General features: G+C 42.5%; 1 protein-coding gene across 1 annotated transcript in view; it reads right to left on the reverse strand.

Annotated features, from left to right (window-relative positions):
- LOC122551707 (transmembrane protein 163a) overlaps positions 1–20,346 on the reverse strand; it is a 230,540-nt gene that overhangs the window by 40,554 nt on the left and 169,640 nt on the right. The window contains exon 5 of the mRNA XM_043694055.2: positions 6,402–6,498. Coding sequence (XP_043549990.1) covers positions 6,402–6,498 — 97 coding nt within the window. The remainder of the gene's footprint in view (positions 1–6,401; positions 6,499–20,346) is intronic.

A 20,346-nucleotide genomic window follows, 5' to 3' on the forward strand; every position in this document is an offset into this window, starting at 1 on the left:
AATTATGCTTGTGGGCCAGGGTACTGAGAGATAAATCGGGGGGGGGGGTGCTGGGGGAAGGTAGATGAAGGTGGGGGAGCAGGTGATAGGTTGGAGAGGAAGGTGGAGCGGACAAGTAGGAAAGATGTCTGAAGGAAGAACACCTCATCTTCTGCCTTAGAACCCTGCAACAACACGGGATTAGTGTGGATTTCACCAGTTTCCTCATTTCCCCTTCCCTCACCTTTTCCCAATCCCAAGCCTCCAACTCTCTTGACCAGTCCATAGTCTTTCCCACCTATCAGCCCTACCTTCCTCTCCAACCTATCACCTTCTCCCCTACCTTCATCTACCTCTCACATTCTCAGCTACCTTGCCCCCAGCCCCACCCCCTCCCATTTATCTCTCAGCCCCCCGGCCCACAAGCCTCATTCCTGATGAAGAGCCTGTGCCCGAAACATTGATTCTCCTGCTCCTCAGATGCTGCCTGACCTGCTGTGCTTTTCTAGCACCACACTCTTGACTCTGATCTCCAGCATCTGCAGTTCTCACTTTGTCCTAATGAACTGAAAGAGGAGAGTTTCCAAATATCTTCATCATCAATGACAAATGAATCCAGCACATCTTAGAAAATATAAAGTTGAAACACTAGAATCTTATCTTCAGGCAGAAATGCCAAGGGGTTGACCAATCTTGGCCTCCTTTTGAGGTGCCTAACATCACAGCTATCAGCCTTCAGCTAATTCAATTCACTCATACAGTCATAGAGATGTACAGCACAGAGACAGACCCTTTGGACCAACTCATCCATGCCAACCAAACATTCTAAATTAATCTAGTTCCATTTGTCAGCACTTGGCCCATATCCCTCTAAACCTTCCCATTCATATACCCATCCGGAGCCTTTTAAACATTAGAATTGTACCATCCTCCACCACTTCCTTGACAGCTCATTCCATACTCGCACCACCCCACAGGAAAAAGTTGCCTCTTAGGTCCTTTTTAAATCTTTACCCTCTCACCCTAAACCTATGCCCTCTAGTTCTGGACACCCACACTGAAGGGAAAATATCTTGTCTATTTACTCTATCCATGCCCCTCATGATTTTATAAACTCTATAAGATCACCCCTCAGCCTCTGATGCTCCAGTGAAAACAGCTCCAGCCTATACCACTCTATAGCTCAAACCCTGCAAACATGGCAACATCCTTGTAAATTTTTTCTAAACCCTTTTAAGCTTCACAGCATCCTTTCGGTAGCAGGGAATCCAGAATTACATGCAATATTCCAAAAGTGGCCTAACCAAGGTCCTGTACAGCCACAACATGACCTCCCAACGTATGTACTCAATACCCTGACAAATAAAGGAAAGCATACCAAATGCCTTCGTCACCATCCACCTACCCATGACTCCACTTCCAAGGAACTATGAATCTGCACTCCAAGGTCTCTTTATTCAGCAGCAGGACCTTACCACTACGTATATAAGTCCTGCCCTGATTTGTCTTTCCAAAATGCAACACCTCATATTTATCTAAATTTAAACCCATCTGCCACTCCTCAGCCTACTGGCCCATCTGATCAATATTCCGTTGGAATCCGAGGTAACCTTCTTCGCTATCCACGACACCTTCAATTTTAGTGTCATCTGCAAACAATACCTCCTATTTTCAAGTCCAAATCATTTCTATAAATGACGATCCTTGTGGCACATCACTGGTTACAGGTCTCCTGTCTGAAAAACAACCCTCCACCACTATCTATATTCTATATTCAAGTCTTCTATATTCAAGCCAGTTCAGCATCTAAATGGCCAGTCCTCCCTGTATTCGATGTGATCTAACCTTGCTGACCTGTCTACCATGAGGAACCTTGTCAAATGCCTTACTGAAGTCTATATAGATCAAGTCCACCGCTCTGCCCTCATCGATCCTCTTTGTTACTTCTTCAAAAAATTCAATCAAGTTTGTGAGACATGATTTCCTATGCACAAAGCAATGTTGACTATCCCAAATCAGTCCTTGCCTCTCCAAACACATGTACATCCTGTCCCTCAGGATTCCCTCCAACAAGTTGCCCACTACCAATGTCAGGCTCACTGGTCTATTGTTCCCTGGCTTGTCCTTACCACCTTTCTTAAATAATGGCACCATGTTAGCCAAACTCCAGTCTTCCGATACCTCACCTGTGCCTACCGATGATACAAATATCTCAGCAATAGGACCAGTAATCACTTCCCTAACTTGCCACAGAGATCTAGGGTACACCTGATCAGGTCCTGGGGATTTATCCACTTTTGTGCATTTTAAGACATCCAGCACTTCCTCCTCTGTAACATGGACATTTTCCAAGATGTCACCATCTATTTCCCTATATTCTATTTCTTGCGTGTCCTTCTCCACAGCAAAGAATGATGCAAAATACCTGTTTAGTATCTCCCCCCCCTCTCCTGCGGCTCCATATAAAGGCTACTTCGCTGATCTTTGAGGAGCCATATTCTCTCCCTAGTTACCCTTTTGTCCTGAACATACTTAGGAAATCCCTTTGGATTCTCTTTAACTCTATTTGCCAAAGCTAGTTCATGTCCCCTTTTTGCCCTCCTGATTTCCCTCTTAAGAGTACTCCTACTGCCTTTATACTTTTTGAGAAATGGCAAAAGGTACTAGACCCTGGCAGCATTCTGGCAATAATTCAGAGGATATGTGGCTCAGAACTAGTTGACAAGCTGTTCCAGTCCAGCAACAACACTGGCTCTACTCAGTAATGTGGACGATTGCCCAGGTATTACTGTCCACAAAAAGGAGGACAAATCAGACCTGGTCAGATAATTTCGGAAAGTCGAGGGCAAAACAGGGCAGGATGTATACACTTAATGGGAAGGTCCTCGGGAGTGTTGCTGAGCAAAGAGACCTTGGAGTGCAGGTTCATAGTTCCTTGAAAGTGGAGTCACAGGTAGATAGTGAATAAGGTGTTTGGTATGCTTTCTTTTATTGGTCAGAGTATTGAGTACAGGAGTTGGGAGGTCATGTTGCAACTATACAGGACCTTGGTGAGGCCACTTTTGGAATATTGTGTGCAATTCTGATCTCCTTCCTACCAGAACGATGTTGTGAGACGTAGAAAGGTTTAGAAAAGATTTATAAGGATGTTGCAAGGATTGGAGGGCTTGAGCTATATGGAGAGGCTGAATAGACTCAGGCTGTTTTCCCTGGAGCGTCGAAGGCAGAGGGATTATCTTGTAGTGGTTTATAAAATCATGAGGGGCATGGATAGGGTAAATAGACAATGTCTTTTCCCTGGGATATGAGCATCCAGAATTAGAGGTTATAGGTTTAGGGTGAGAGAGGAAAGATATGAAAGAGACCTAAGAGGTAACCTTTTCAAGCAGAGGGTGGTATGTGTATGGAATGAGCTGCCAGAGGAAGTGATGGAGGTTGGTATAATTCTAATATTTAAAAGGCTCTGGATGGGTATATGAATAAGAAGGGTTTAGAGAGACTGTCAAATGGGACGAGATTGTACATTACCTCAGGGTAATGTATAAACCCAATCATCTTCTGTTTTGCTTTCACAATGATCTTCCTTTGATCATAAGATCAGAACTGAGGATCATTCATTAATGATTACACAATATTCCTTATTTGCAACTCCTCAGATACTTAGATAATGCATGTCCACATGCATCATGATGTAATCAATATTTAGGTTTCGGTGAAAGTGAGTACTGCAGATGCTGGAGACTAGAGTCAAGGGTGTGGTGCTGGAAAAGCACAGCAGGTTTTGGCTGATAAGTGGCAAGATACATTCATGGCACACAAGTGCCAGCACCACGCGAACAAAAGAGAATCTTACCAACTTCCCTATACATTTAATGGCATTACCATCATTGACTCCCTCCTTATCAACATCTTAAGATTACCCTTGACCAGAAACTGAACTGGACTAGGGGCTACTTGGACAGATTGGAGGCCAGAAATTCTGTGCCAACTAACTTACCGCTATCACCCCAACTCCTGCCCACCAGCTACAAGGAAAAGTCAGAAAGGTGATGGAATTCTTTCCACTCGTCTGGATGAAAGCAGCTCCAACAATACTCAAGCCACATAAAACTGTTTTGGATGAAACAGCCCACTTGATTGGCATCTCATCTACCAATCTGACTGCATGCCCTCTCCCAACAATGCACAGTGGCAGCACTGTGTACTATACACAAGATACACTGAGGCAATTTACCAACGATCCTCCAACAACAGTTTCCAAACCCTTGAGCTCTTCCTTGAAAGAGGAGGGCAGATGATGTATGAAAACCCCAGCACCTGAAGCTTGTGCCCAAGCAACACATCATCCTGACATGAAGCTAGTTCACAGTTCCTTCAGTGTAATTGGGTCAAATCCCTGAAACTCCCTTACTAACAGTACCATGGGTATATTTATACCCCACGAATAGCAAAGGTTCAAAAAGGCAGCTCACCACCACCTTGTGAAGAGCAATTGGGGATGGGTAACAAATGCTGACCCAACCAGTGACATCTACATCCCATGAATGAATTTTTAAAATTGTAAATGCTCTCCTCAAGCCTAATGGGCATAGGCGCTATTTATGAAATGGAGAAAGATTGTACCAAATAGCAGAAATGGAAAATTCTTGAGATTTGAGAGATTACCTTTAGGGAACTGATTGCACAATTGATTGCAATAATCCCTGAACCTTTTAAAAGATGGAATAAAGTCAGAACAAGTTAAATTGTACACAATCTATTGAAAGAGAAGCTCTCATGGACCCAAATGTTTTCTCTCTATTCGTTTTATTTTTAAAATCAAAAATATATGATTATTTATGTACTTCTGCCGTGCCTGAATGAAACATATTGGTGAAAGAGATACTGTGTAAAACTTGTCCTAAAGCAATCATGTTTCTACAATGCATGATTATGATAAATATTTTGTATAATTTTAAAAACTGAACCATAGATAATAAACATTTACTGAATTATAACCTCATTAAAAATATTACATTGTTACAGACAAAGTGACCACTTAGTTTATTAGAAGAAACATATCAGAATGCCTTTGTCATACCAGTCTACAGCATTATATTTATGGAACTGGCATTGGCTAAATGAACTGTGGAATTCTTCTGCATTCACATTTCAACTCAAGAAAAACTCGGTATCTTAATTAATAACCATTTATCCCCTATGTGTCATAGAGTCATACAGCATGGAAACAGACCCTTTGGTCCAACTAGTCCACGCTGTTCCAAATCTAAACTAGTCCCACTTGCCTGCATTTGGCCTATATCTCTCCAAACCTTTCCTATTCATATAATTATCTAAATGCCTTTTATATTTTGTAACTATACCTGTATTCATCATTTCCTTTGAAAGTTCATTCCATACATGAACCAGTCTCTGTTGCCCAACATGTCCTTTTTAAAACTTTCTCCTCCCACCTTGAAAATATGCCTGTTAATTTTGAACTCCCCCACCCTGAGGTCAACACCATTGCTATTCATCTTATCTATGCTACTCATGATTTTATAAACCTCTTTAAGGCCATCCCTCAGCCCCCTACATGCCAGTGAAAGAAGTCTCAGTCTAATCAGCCTATTTTCACAACGCAATCTCTCCATCCCTGGCAATGTCTTGATAAATCTTTTCTGAACCCTCTCCAATTTTAAAATATCTTTCCAATAGCAAGGCAACCAGAACTGCACACAGTACTCTAGAAAAGGCTTTACAATGTCCTGTACAACAGGTCCTGTTCCAACTCCAATACTCAAAGGTCTGAGCAATGAAGGCAAGTGTGCTAAACTCCTACTTAACTACCTGTGATGCAAATATCAAAGAATTATGTGCCTGAATCTCTAGAACTCTCTGTACTACAATACTACCCAGGATCCTACCATTAATTGTATAAGTCTTACCCTTGCTTGTTTTTCCAAAATGTAATACCTCACATTTATCCAAAATTAAACTCCATCTGCTAGTCCTGAGCCCATTTACCCATTGTGATTTGGGAGTGTGGTCTTGGGTATTCTCAAAGGAACTCATTGAGCTCTTGTTACTCTCCAGGAAATCTGAAACAGAAGTTAAATCATCAAAGGGAACAACACAGCTTACAAAGACCCTTGACAAAAATAAAAGTTGTAGAATTTCTGGGAGCTGCTTTCAAATGGCAGCAGAAACTCCATTTCCATATGCATGATTTGTAGTGCATAAGGCAAAGTCACTATCGGGGATTTTTTTGGCCAGAGGAATTTACTGGAGAATTTTCTGGCCAGTGTTTCATCTCAACATTTTGCCCCCACCCACATGCCACCAATAATTTTCAAATGTTGTTACTTGTTGGCCACCCAGCTTGGATGTAGCAGATCCCCGTTACCTTCAAAGCAACAGCAATTAAAGCAAAATTCACTTACCACTTCAGGAAGCAGCTTTGTAGCAAGGTCGTGAATAGCTTTACCATAAATGCAGAGAGTTGAAATAAGAAATATAACACCCAAAATGGCACAAGCTCTGTGAAAAAGAAATGAATGGAAATTAATAAAACAGCTTCAAATAACTTTTAGGACTGTTGTTCCAATGGCACTTTGTTTAGAATACAATACCATAAATTCATGGGATTAGATTAGATTCCCTACAGTGTGGAAACAGGCCCTTTGGCCCAACAAGTCCACACCGACCTTCTGAAGAGTAACCCACCCCCCTTCTGACTAATGCACCTAACAACAATGGACAATTTTGCATGGCCAATTCACCTGGCCTGCACACCTTTGGAATGTGGGAGGAAACCAGAGCACCCGGAGGAAACCCACCCAGACATGGGAAGAATGTGCAAACTCTACACAGACAGTCGCCCAAGGCTGGAATCGAACCTGGGACCCTGTGCTGTGAGTAACCACCGAGCCACCATGCCACCATGCCACCCTACAACATATAAAGTATAGTATACGCAGGTGATTGGAGCAGTGTGTGATCTGTTCTGGACAATTGAAGTTATTGATTCAGGGTCTAATTCTGAACAACAAGTTGGTGAGCCACCCTGTATTTTTTTGAGAAATTACAGCATGGAAATTAGTTAATCAACCTAACCTGTTCTTGCTAGAGTTCCTCTTCCGTGTATGTGGTAATAACTAATCATATGCACCTTTCTACATTATTTTGTTCCAATTTCCTTTAACAAGGTGTACCGATTCTAAAATATTAACATCTTCCTCGAGTCAATCTGTACTTCAGTTGAGCCTTCCATGCAATTTCGCAGCCCTTTGTATCTGTCAAAAAATATGTATTTGCTTTGTCCTAACCTTGTTACATTTGATCTTAATTCCATGTATCCGCGTTCTGGATCACTCAATCATTAGTAATGGCCATTATCTATCTACACGGCCCTATCCCTTGATAATCTTAAACACATTTATCAAATAATCTGTAGTTTCCTTTGTTCTAATAAAAAAAGGTTTCCAAGTACTTAATCATATTTATATTCCTACAAACGGAAGACATTTCAGTGAAAAGAAAAATAGAGCTGGAGTCACCCTGAAGGTCACAAAGCATCGATGGAAAGAAATTGATGTCTCAGACATGGATCTTTGTGGAGGGCTATTTGTCTAAAATGTACCATCTATTCTTTCCAAAGATGTCCCCTTTGGGTGCACTGTCCTTCACCTGCCATCCCATTTCTTCTGCTCAATTTGCAATTCAACTTAACAAGGAAACTGATACAGATTTTACATGGGCCACTCCACATTTTGCTCAGCGTATCAGAAACTTTTTTTATTTCAAAAATATACTTTATTCATAAATAATTTGATGGTCTGTACAATTGATCATGCCATACGTATGTAAACATTTACGTACAGAGATCAAAACTTATCATTTTTATACAGGTCTGTACATTTTTTTGATCATATGCCCATATAATTAGCTGAGGTGTCAGCAGAGCCCAAATGACTGCATGGGCCCCCTGTTCTTCGTTAGGCAGGCACACTTTACACAGTGGTCTTTCCCCAACGCGCCTTGGCGGCAGCTGCCCCAAGCTTCAGCGCGTCCCTCAACACGTAGTCCTGGACCATGGAATGTGCCAGTCTGCAACACTCAGTCGGGGTCAACTCCTTCAGCTGGAAGATCAGCAGGTTTCGGACCACCCAGAGAGCGTCCTTCACCGAGTTGATGATCCTCCAGGCACAGTTGATGTTCGTCTCGGTGTGCGTCCCGGGGAACAGACCGTAGAGCACGGAGTCCCGCGTCACGGCGCTGCTCGGGACGAACCTCGACAAACACCACTGCATTCTTCTCCAGACTTCCTCTGCATAGGCACATTCCAGAAGGAGGTGTGTGACAGTCTCGTCCCCCCCGCAGCCGCTTCGAGGGCAGCGTGCGGTGCGGCTGAGAGTCCGGGCGTGCATAAAGGATCTCACAGACAGAGCCCTTCTCACCACCAGCCAAGCCATGTTTTGGTGCTTGTTGGAAAGTTCTGGCGATGAGGCATTCTGCCAAATGGCTTTGATAGTCTGCTCAGGGAACCGCTCGATAGGATCCGCCCTCTCCTTTTCCCGAAGGGTCTCAAGGACACTACGTGCTGACCATTTCCTAATGGACTTGCGGTCAAAGGTGTTTCTCTTCATAAATTTCTCCACGAAGGACAGGTGATATGGAACGGTCCAACTACTCGGAGCTTTCCGCGGCAGCGAGGCCAGGCCCATCCTTCGCAACACCGGGGACAGGTAGAACCTCAGTACGTAGTGACACTTGGTGTTTGCGTACCGGGGATCCACGCACAGCTTGATGCAGCCACTATCAGAAACATGTTGGGAGTGAGTATTGCCAGGTATGAGCAGGTGTTACAAGGGTGCATTGTAAACTGGTGTGGTTGGATGTAGCAGAAGAGCCTCCTGGTACAAGTGGGAGCATTTGCAAGTCAGAGTCATACAGCACAGAAAAAGAACCTTTGTGCATCACATCTGCTTTGGTAAAAAAACAACCAGTAACCATTCTATTCCCATTTTCCAGCACTTAGCCCACAGCCTTGAATGCCTTGGCATCACAAGTGTACATTTGAATATTTCTTAAGCAATATGAGGGTTTCTGCTTCTACCATTCTTTCTGGTAGTGAGTTTCAGATTTCTACCAGCCAAAAAGTGGGCTTTACAAATCATAGAATCCCTATGGTGTGGAAACAGGCCATTTGGCCCAACAAGTCCACACCAACTCTTCAAAGAGCATCCCATTCAGACCCATTCCCCCTACCCTATCCCTGTAACCCTGCATTCCCATGGCTAATGCATCTAACTTACACATCCCTGAACACTATGGCAATTTAGCGTGGCCAATCCACCTAACTTGCACAATTTTTGGACAGTGGGTAGAAACCGGATCACCCGGCAGAAACCCACACAGACACAGGAGAACATGCAAACTCCACGCAGACAGTCATCCAAGGCTGGAAAAAAGCCTGGGTCCCTGGCGCTGTGAGGCAGCAATGCTAACCACAGAGCCACTGTGCCACCTGTTATTTGAATGTTATTTGTTATTTTATTCAATGCCTCCCAATCTCAATTATTCTAAACTTCAATCCTATTTGTTCCCTGTAGTCTTTCCCACTCACCTATCATTCTATCCTTGTTAAACTAAACTGGCTCAGTTGCTCAAACCTTCAAATTTGAGTTTAAGTCCCTGTATAGCCTCAGTGTTCTTCCCTCATATTTCTCAGAGACTCCCACAAGAAAGGGCCTGAAGCTGGGGCTTTGGTGGTCTTCGAAGACTCCATTATAGCACCCTGAGCTTACTGTCCCTCATCAGCCGAGTGCAGTAGGGAGGAGGCCTCTCCTCCCGTGAGGAGAAGAGGAGGAGACAGAAGAGGACTGCTGCACCTTGCTGTCCAGGTATGCGAGGGAACATGATTACACCAGACAATCCCCCAGAAGCAGGCAAACAACATCAGACAACAGTGTACAGGTTACGAATGACATACCTGTTAGCATTAGTGCCTTCAAAGTCTGCACTTGGCCAAGGAGAGAGTTACATCACTTTGTGAAATGTTGGTTGGAAGATACTTTCCAGTTGTGTTGGTGGCCACTCTATTCCTGGCACTTTGAAGGTAACACTGGCTTTAAACATTTTTATATCTGGGTCTTTCCAGCATCAGCCATTAGCTTTTGGGCATCTCAAAACCAACAGCTTGTTACTGCATCAAGGTAGTGACATATAATAATCTTCAGGCTTGCCAGTGAATTCATTGCATTTAGCACAGGACAGACCAGTGAAGCTGAGAGATTGATTGTTGGATTCCCCAAAGAGCAAAGGGCTTGCATCCATGTGGCAATCACAGCTCTATCCTTTCTCAACAAATCAGGGTTCCATTCAATCGATGTCCAGCTCATCTGTCACATTAAACAGAGAAATATCCAGTTTTGTTTCTCCCTTCTGGCTGGCTCTGGGTGGCATAGTAGTTCAATGGTTAGCACTGCTGCCTCTCAGTGCCAGGGATCTGGGTTCGATCCTACCCTCTGGCAACTGTCTGTGTGGTGTTTGCATATTCTCCCTGTATCTGCGTGAGCTTCTTCCAGGTGCTCTGGTTTTCTCTCCAAGTCCAAAGATGTGCAGCTTAGGTGGATTTGCCAAATGGGATGCAGGGTTACAAAACTATCCCTGGAGTGGTGTAGGTCTGGGTGGGGTGCTATTCAGAGGGTCGGTGTGTATTTGATGGGGCAAATGGCCTACTATCACACCGCAGGGAGCACAGTCAGCATCCTTGGCCTCTTGTGGACATTCCGTAACACAGCACAGTATAGGCACTTCAGCCCTACTCCAAGATCAAACTAACCCACAAACCATTCATTTTACTATCATCCATGTGGCTATCCAAGGGTCATTTAAATCTCCCTAATGTATCTGACTTGACTACCACTGCTGGTAATGTATTCCACACACCCACCCCTCTGTGTAAAGAACCTACCTCTTGTTCCTCACATAAGTGGATGTTGCCAGGGTTGGAGGTTTTGAGCAATAGGGAGAGGCTGAACAAGCTGGGGCTGTTTTCCCTGGAGCGTCGGAGGCTGAGGAGGTTTACAAAATTATGAGGGGCATGGATAGGGTAAATTGGCAAAGTCTTTTCCCTGGGGTCGGGGAGTCCAGAACTAGAGGGCATAGGTTTAGGGTGAGAGGGGAAAGATATAAAAGATATAAAAGCAACTTTTTCACACAGAGGGTGGTACGTGTATGGAATGAGCTGCCAGAGGAAGAGGTGGAGGCTGGTACAATAGCAACATTTAAGAGGCATTTGGAAGGGTATATGAATAGGAAGGGTATATGAATATGGGCCGGATGCTGGCAGGTGGGACCTGATTGGGTTGGGATATCTGGTCGGCATGGACGGGCTGGACCGAAGGGTCTGTTTCCATGCTGTACATCTCAGTGACTCTATGACTCTAAGCATTGAATGCCTTAGGGTTTTCCTAAATCATACCCGCCAAGGCTTTTGCATGCCCCCTTCTAGCTCTCCTAAGTCTATTCTTCATTTCCTTCCTGGCTGTCTTGTAACCTTCTAGAGTCCTGTCTGATCCTTGTCTCCTCAACCATAAGTAAGCTTCCTCCTTCCTCTTGACTAGATTTCCATATCTCTTTATATCCAAGGTCCCTTCACCCTATCATCCCTTCCTTGCCTCAGTGGGATACTCGCACTTTCAGCAAGTGCTCCCTAAACAACCTCCACATTTCTGTAATGCATTTCCCTGAGAATATCTGCTCCCAGTTTCTGCTCCACAGTTCCTGCCTAATTGCACTGTAATTCCCCCTCCCCCAATTAAATAATTTCCCGTACTGTCTGCTCCAATCATTCTCCTTGACTATAGTAAAGGTCAGGGAGTTGTGATCACTATCACCAAAATACTTCCACCCATAATGACTGTGTCGACAAACCCTTCTTGACGACCTCCCTCTCTGCAGCTGTGATACCGTTCCTGAGTGGCAATGCCACTCCCCCCCTCTTTTACCTCCTTCCCTATTCCCTTTGAAACATCAAAACCCTGGAACTTCCAAAACTATTCCTGCCCCTGCCCCTCTGGCACGGTGGCTCAGTGGTTAGCACTGCTGCCTCACAACTAGGGACCCGGATTCGATTCTAGCCTCTGCATGGATTTCATCTGGGTGCTCTGGTTTCATCCCACAGTCCAAAGATGTACGGTTAGGTGAATTGGCCATACCAAATTGTCCATAATGTTCAGGGACGTGTAGGTGAGGTGCATTAGTCAGGGTAAATGTAGAGTAATAAGAAATGGGTCTGGTCTTCGGAGGGTTGGTATGGACTTGTTGGACCAAAGGGCCTGTTTCCACGCTGTAGAGATTCTATGATTTCTTATTTCATATCCATGTGTCCGTAATGGCCACAACATCATAACTCCAAGTACTGATCCATGCTGTAAGTTCATCACCCTTATTCCTGGCACTTCTTGTGTTAAAAGAGACACGCTTCAACTCATCACACTGATTGCAACTTTGCCCTATCAATTGTCTATCCTTTCTCACAGACTCTCTTTACGCTGTATCTGCCTGTTCACCAGCTACCCTATCCTCTGATCCAGAGCTCCAGTTCCCATCCCCCTCCAAAACCAGTTTAAACCCTCCCAAAGAACTCAAGCAAACATCCAGCCCAGGATATTGGTGCTCCTCCAGTTCATGTGCAACCCGTCCTCCTTTACAGGTCCCATCTTCCCCAGAAGGTATCCCAATGATCCACATATCTGATGTCCTTCCTCGTAACCCAGCTCTGCAGCCACGTGTTCAGCTGCACTCACTCTCTGTTCCTAGCTACACTAGTTTGTGGCACAGGTAGCAATCCTGAGGTTACTACTCCTCTCATGCAAATCATTCTTCTCATATCTGTGGAATTCATTATCCCAGACAATGGTGGATTCCAGAACACTGGGTAAATTTCAGGAGGTGATAAATTAATTTTTAATTAGTATGAGCTGAAGGGTTATGGAGAATGGACAGCAACGTGGAGCTGAGACTAAGATGAGATCAGCTGTGATCATATTAAATAGCAGAGCATCTTGGGCTGAATGGCCTAATCCTGGTTTTTGTTCTTACATTAAAGTAAAAAGACCTTTGTTATGAATCTTCCACTTTTCAGTTTTGTGCCCAATATACCTATTGTCTGCAGCCAGCGCTTTGTGAGGTTCTTTGTAAATGAACAGGTCTTAGATTACAGAAACATCTGTCCACAAGAATCTCCTGACACCATACATGTCTATTCATGCCACCTACTACACTTGGCCCACATACCCTCACACATTCTCATATTGGTCCATCCATAAAACAGTCACACATTCCACCTGGCCATTTGCAAGAGGCCATTTAGCCTCCTATGGCAGTTTGGATGATTTCACAGCTGCTGACCTCCGCTGTGACCTTCATCCAGGCTTCTTAGTGGTGGGGCAGTCTCTGTTCCCCATTGTTGGCATGAGGACCTCCTACTGATCAGTCACAGCCTGGAGGCAAACTCACAGGGAATCCCTGTCAAGCAGTGGGCCCTCCATTTGTCTGCCTCAATTACATATTGCAGTTGAAAACCTGCTAGTGCTTCCAAACTGCACAGACCGAGTTCTTTTTTTCCCTGCCAGCTGGAAAGACAGAATTGAAGTGCAGAACTGAAGTCTTTCTCAAAGTATATCTTTGGAAGGTAAGTGGGATAAGTGTGCTTTGACACTTGAATAGTTCAATGTATGTAACATTCTCTCTCTGTCTCCGCCCTCAAATCAGTGTTTCCTCTGCAGTTGTCACAGCCTGTGCCAAGATGTCTTTCGGTAACAATGACCAGCATCAGGAGACAAGCCTGAAGTCTATGGCATAATGTCAGTGGTAGAAATCTTAGTGGCACAACTGCCAACTTGGCAGCCAATTAAGGACCATTGCATACCCCCACAGTATTTAATCCACTTTAGAAAGGGCCACCCAGCCCTGTGAGGAGACTGCTTGGCAGCTTTACAGTGGTGTAGGACTCTATCAATGGCTGTTCCATTGTCCACTATCAGGCACCCAAAGGTTGCCAATGGAAGACAACCCCCACAAGCTTTCCCTGCCATGATAAGCTGGGCCCTTCATGATATGTACCATGGCTCTCATTCCTCCCCTCTCTCAGAACCATTGTAGGGTTCAATTTGTCCTCATCTTCCAGCAACTAGCCTCTGTCTTCAATGTATCATCCTCCAGAATTTCTGCCACCCCCAAAGATCCCTTCTGCTCCCCTTCCTGGCAGCATTCCCAAAGGGGCCATTCCCTTTGCAAATTCCTGCTCCATCTTTAATCAACTACCCAAACTCTTATTCCAATGACATCATTACATTAAATTATAGGCGACACCACACTTGCCCTTTTATCAGTTTGTCTCCTTTAATCAATCCAGATCCCAAGCACGCTTTCCAAGTGAAGCAGCAATCTGCTTGTTCTTCCTTCAACACAGTATTTAATGTTCACAATGCTGTCCCCCGCACACTAGGGAGAGCAAATGCAGTCTGGGCGATTGCTTTGCAGGAGACCTCTGATCAGTCTGCAAGCATGATTCTGAGATTCCTGTTGCTTCTTATTTCAATTCTCATTGCTCCCAGGTTTATCTTTCTGTCCCTAACCAGCTACAAAATTCCATTAAAGGTCAAAGAAATATCCAGGAACAGTACCTCATCTTTCAACTTGGCATTCTACAGCCTTGCAGACTCAACAATTTTAGTGAACAACCTCGACCGCTATGTTGGTTTGCATTTTGTTTTTGCTGATTCAACTTTTCTCTTTTTTCTTTCTTAGTGTTAATTTTGCAAGTGGACAATTTTAATCCTGCCATTCATAAATCTTCCATCGACACCTTTTGTTTCTCTAATTTACATGATGACTACTCCCTTTGGCTTTTGAACCACAAAAGGTTTTGTCAATTTAATCTTTCCCCTCCTGTATCCTAACACAGTATTTTATTTTTGTTCGGTTTCCCCTTCTCTACTCTATCACTTGAAAATCTGTGATGCAGCACCAAAAAGCCAATATCATTGTCACACTTGAAAATAAATAATCTACTAAGAATCTTTGTTGTGCATTTTTCTGAATTTTAATATTTGTACCTATTTTAGAACTGCTGTGAAGTAATATCTTGGATTTGGAAGGAGAAATAAAACATGATAAATGTTTAAATTTTACAAATGATACTTTAAGATTTTTTGTTGGAGTAAAAGTGAGACATAGTTATGTTGTTCATTTGTTTATTACATTTATAACTGGCAGGGAACTCTGTGGCAAGAGACACACTTTCTGACTCATCAAAGAGGGAATTCTTCCCACTTGGCTGGATGAGTGCAGCCCCAATAATTCAAGAAGCTTGATATATCCAGGATAAGCCTTATTTTAACCATTCTAATATCTTCAACATTCACTCCCTGCACTGCCAATGCACAGCAGCATCAGTGGGTACCATCTACAAATTGTACTGCAACAAATCACCACCTTCCAAACTCATGACTTTATCACCTAGAAAGACGAAGCATTAAAAACGTGGGAACCTTGCAATGGTGTCTCCGCTCCCCTCCCCCCAAACTTCACATGATCCTGACTTGGAACAACATAGGTGTTCGTCCACCATGACTGGGTCAAAATTCTGGAATTCCCTTCCTAGCAACTCAGAAAATGTAACTATACGACATGGACTGCAATGCTTCAAGCCAACAACTCACTTCTCCCTTTTCAATAGCAATAAATGCTGACCTAGCCAGAAACGCCATGTTTCATGAATTAATCCAAATGACTTGTACATGCAAACTTCAATACAGTTGTGGAATTTCCTGACTATATTACATCAGCACCATGATTGGTAATGTCTTCTCAGTGTAAAGAGGAGCATTGGAAAATATTTCAGTGGATGAAGAGGCCCTCATTTTAATAACATTGTTGTTAAAATACTAGCTCTTTTACAAAAAATACAGCTTTTTTACTCCTAACAGTGTATCAACTTTAATAAACAATGGCTTTATAAAAGATGTAAGGGTACAATATTCCACCTTTGCAGAAGAGCTGAGATTTTTACAAAGCAACAACTAGATAGAAATCTAAGCTGGCAAGATTTCAGGATTTCTGAGCAACTAGCAATTTTTCCAATTTGCTTTTGAAATAAGGCTGTCTTTGCCAACAGTAGCAAAGTTTAAAACAAAAAGACCCTTTATCAGAACAGGTTTAATTGAAACATCTATTGTCACTTCTAACCACAGATGCTGTGCCTGAATTACTGCTTCTGGCATTTACTCCTTTTGTTTCAAATGTACAGATTCTGCATTAACTCATTTTTATCTCAGCAAAGCTGAATATTGAAAACCCATCAAAGCACCACTGGTCTTTCAGGTAGTGGGATTTTCTGTCAGACCAGGGTCACAATGTATTTAAAATTGAATATTGTGACTCATTTACAAAATATATATTATAAGAAATCAGATGATATAACAGTCAGTAATTGAGTTTTTCAGATCAATGCTAGACAACTAGTGTTTTTCCTAATGTGTGTTGATTCAATTATTACTTACATCAGGTACTTCCTGCATCAACAGAATGCACTTATTATGTTATAAAATAATTATTAGATCTTTTGGAACATACAGATATAGATCACTTACATTTGTTTAATGCTGAAGATGCAGTTCTCTCCCTAACAGTGATGTACCATGACATAACTATTTTGGTCAGCTGCTGACTACATGCATTTATGTCTGGTATAGTGTTACAAAATGAATGCACATAATTTTGCTCTATTAGTTACAAAGCTGGCATTTTGTATCTTGATGTCACTTTATAAGTGCAACACAGTACAGAGAGGTGATGGAATAGTGTTTTTAATGGATTAATAATCTAAAGATCCTGGATTGCTCTGGGGAGCCCAGGTCCAACCCCACCAGGGCAGATGATGGAATTTGAATCAAAAAATGCATCTGACCTTAAAATTTCATCAAGGTCCCTTAGATGGCATCTTCCAAACCCTCGCATTGAGAAGGGCAAGGGCAGTAAATACTGGAGAGCACCAACCCCTGACAGCCACTCTGAAGTATATCCCTATTCCTTCAATGCCACTGCGTCAAACCCTGGTACTCCAAGATTTAAGTTACCCTCCTGACTCCCCAGAGCCTGTCTACATCTACAAGGCATAAGTCAGGAATGTGATGGAATGCTCTCCATTTGACTGGATGGATGCAGCTCCAAGAAGCTTGACACCATCCAAGATAAAGTAGCCCACTTACATGCAACAGTTCCAAATGCATTCAATCCCTCCATCACCGATGCTCAGTGGCAGCAGTGTGTGGCATGTACAAGATGCACTGCTAAAATTCACCAAGACACCTTAGATAGCACCTTCTAAACATACGTTCACTACTACTGCGTACATGGGAACACCGTCAACCTCCAGGTTTCCCTCCAAACCACTGTTACAGACATGGAAATATATCACTTTTAATGTCACTGGTCAAAAATCCTGGAAATCCCTCCCTAACAGCATTATGGGTGTTGCTACAGCTAATGGATTCCAGTTGTTCAAAAAAGCAGCTCATCAACAATTTCTCAAGGACAATTCAGCATGAGCAAGAATTTCTGGCCGAATCAATGATGTTCACATCACCAGCAAGAAGTTGTACATATCTGAGAGTAATTTTCTGCTATGAAAGTGAAATGAGAAATTCTAATGCTAGCATTATAACTTTCTCTTACATTTCATTCTTAAACTTGTCTATTTACTGCCCTCCCCCCCCCCCCCATTTTGTCTTAAATTCGTCTTTTTTTAAATGTAGTTCAACTACTGCAATAACTTATTCTCAAAAGTCTCACTTTAATCCAGACTATACCAGTCCTTAATTATGGAAAATATACTGCATTAGTGAAGGGCGATTTCCAATCAGAGCAAAATCCCTTCTGGGTCACTAATATCCTTTAGGGAAGGAAGTCTCCCATCCTTTTACCTGGTCTGGCCTTCATGTGATTCCAGACCCACAGCAATGTGGTTGACTCTCAACTGCCATCTGAGCAATTAGGGATGGGCAATAAATGCAATAAATGGGCAAAAATAAAACAAATTAAGTCCAAGCATCAATTATTATACAATTTATCACATTTTATTTTTATGTTCTTCAGAGGGAAAACATATTTAAACAAAGTGATGAATGGAAGCAAATGTTGTACAGGAATTCTATGTTTAAATATACAAGATGACTCAGATTTGTACGTGTAATATTTGAGCTTTATCAATTTTTTCTTTCTTTCAAGAAATTATAATGTCCTATTTCTTTTAGATAAATTTGATTGTCAAGGAAAGTAGCAGAGGCATATGTGCAAAAAATCAGAAGCATTATGAAGGAAATAAATTAAGGCCCAATCTCAAGGCTTATTGCTTAGCTGAGGAGAAAACAGGGAGCTGGAAAAAAACATGAAAGAAAATAAACTCACAGGAGAATGGTAATCTCAGAATGCCCAGAATGGAAGAAATCAGGAAGGTGAGGATCAAGGCATGGTGGCTCAGTGGTTAGCACTGCTGCCTCGCAGCACCAGGGACCCGGGTTCAATTCCAGCCTCAGGCAACTGTCTGTGTGGAGTTTGCACATTCTCCCCGTGTCTGTATGTATGTTTCCTCTGGGCCCTCCAGTTTCCTCCCACAACCCAAAGGTGTGCAGGTTAGATGGATTGGCCCAAGTTAAATTGCCCATAGCGAGAGGTGCATGAGTAGGGGAATGGGTCTGGGTGGTTACTGTTCGAAGGGTCAGGTTGGGCTGAAGGGCCTGTTTCCACACTGTAGGGAATCTAATCTTAAAAAAAAGTGAGGTCTAGGCACTGGGCCTATCATCTACCTCAGGAAAAACATGAGACCTGAAGCAGACTTGGATGAAATAGGGAGAACCAGGCTCAGGGCCTATCACTTAACTCAAGAAAGCATTGAGAGCTGGACTGATAAGGTGGAGGCACTGGAGTTTTTTGAACAAGTAACAGTAAAAGTCAACAGAAGGCATTTGATAGAGTGCCTCACAACAGACGTGTGAGCAAAGTTAAAGCCCTTGGAATTAAAGAGATAACATGGCAATATGGAAACAAAACTATCTGACAGAACGTTGAGAGTAGTGGTTAATGGACAAGATCTACAGTGGACCTCCCCAGGGAATAGTGTGGAATCTCCTGCTCTTCCTGATATATGTAAAAGATCGATACCATGGTGTAAAGACAACAATTTCAACATCGGTGGATGTTGGAAGTACTGTGTGTAGAAGGGGATGGTACTAAACTTCAAAAGGATATATAAACATTTATAGAATGGAAGGACAATGGCAGAGGAGTAAGCAATTATTCATTTTGGTAGAAAGAATGCCAATAAATACTATAAAAGAAAGGATGAAATTCTAAGGAAGGTACAGAAGCAGAGAGTTCTGGGTGTGTATGTGCTTAATGTCATTGAATGTGGTCAGACAGTTTGAGAGATCAGTCATCATTTTTGAATTGTACCCTGACAGAAGTATATCCCTATTCTGTTAAGACTTCGATGCTGTTTTTAACGATTGTTTCACCTGCGTCTCTAGATTCTTTTGCTCTTCTTCTCCAGTTTATTTTAGGTTTTGAGGAATGTTTCTATTTTTCAACCTCGCATTTACTACATTAATGTTTACCCTAAAGATTAATTCCATCCATCACCAGAGCACAGTGAAACAGCATGTGCTATTTACATTACAGCTCCTTGTCAAGGCTCCTTTGAAAGCCTTGTGAAAACTGTGGTCTCTGCCACCGAAAGCAACAAGGGCAGCAGATGCAGATGAAATGACCCTAACCTCACATTACCACCCAAGTCACACACCATATGCTTTGGAAATATATTGTTGTTTCTAGTTACTTGGTCAAAATACTGGAAGTTGATTTAACCAACACTCTGGGATGTACCTACACTACACAAATAACCACCGTCAAAAAGTTGACTCACCATCATCTTTTAAAAGTCAATTAGAAATGGGCAATAAATGCTGTCCTTGCCAGAAAGAGCACGATCCCATTAATAAACAAAACAAATTGTGATTTGTTGTTTAAATGCCGAGTCTGTAAGTTTTCCAATGTACTCTTGAGTAGCAAGTCTTCACTTAAAGTTATGGTTTCATTGCTGAGACTAGTGACTTTAAGTGAAGCATGATTTCTCATAAGGATCATGGTTAAAGTCAGGATTTTTTCAGTCAGCAAAACAATGTGCATGTTGAACTACTGTACTGTTTGTGTACATTACTGTATATTCCTCACTGAAATTACTTGAAAAACAAACTAAATCAAGATGTAGCAATTTTAAAACAATATTAATGTTGAAAAAAATAAGTATTCCTAAATGCC

This window comes from Chiloscyllium plagiosum, unplaced genomic scaffold (genome assembly GCF_037043375.1).
Source record: "Chiloscyllium plagiosum isolate Xiang-an unplaced genomic scaffold, Cpla_swu_hap1 HiC_scaffold_7, whole genome shotgun sequence".
Taxonomy (NCBI): Eukaryota; Metazoa; Chordata; class Chondrichthyes; order Orectolobiformes; family Hemiscylliidae; genus Chiloscyllium; species Chiloscyllium plagiosum.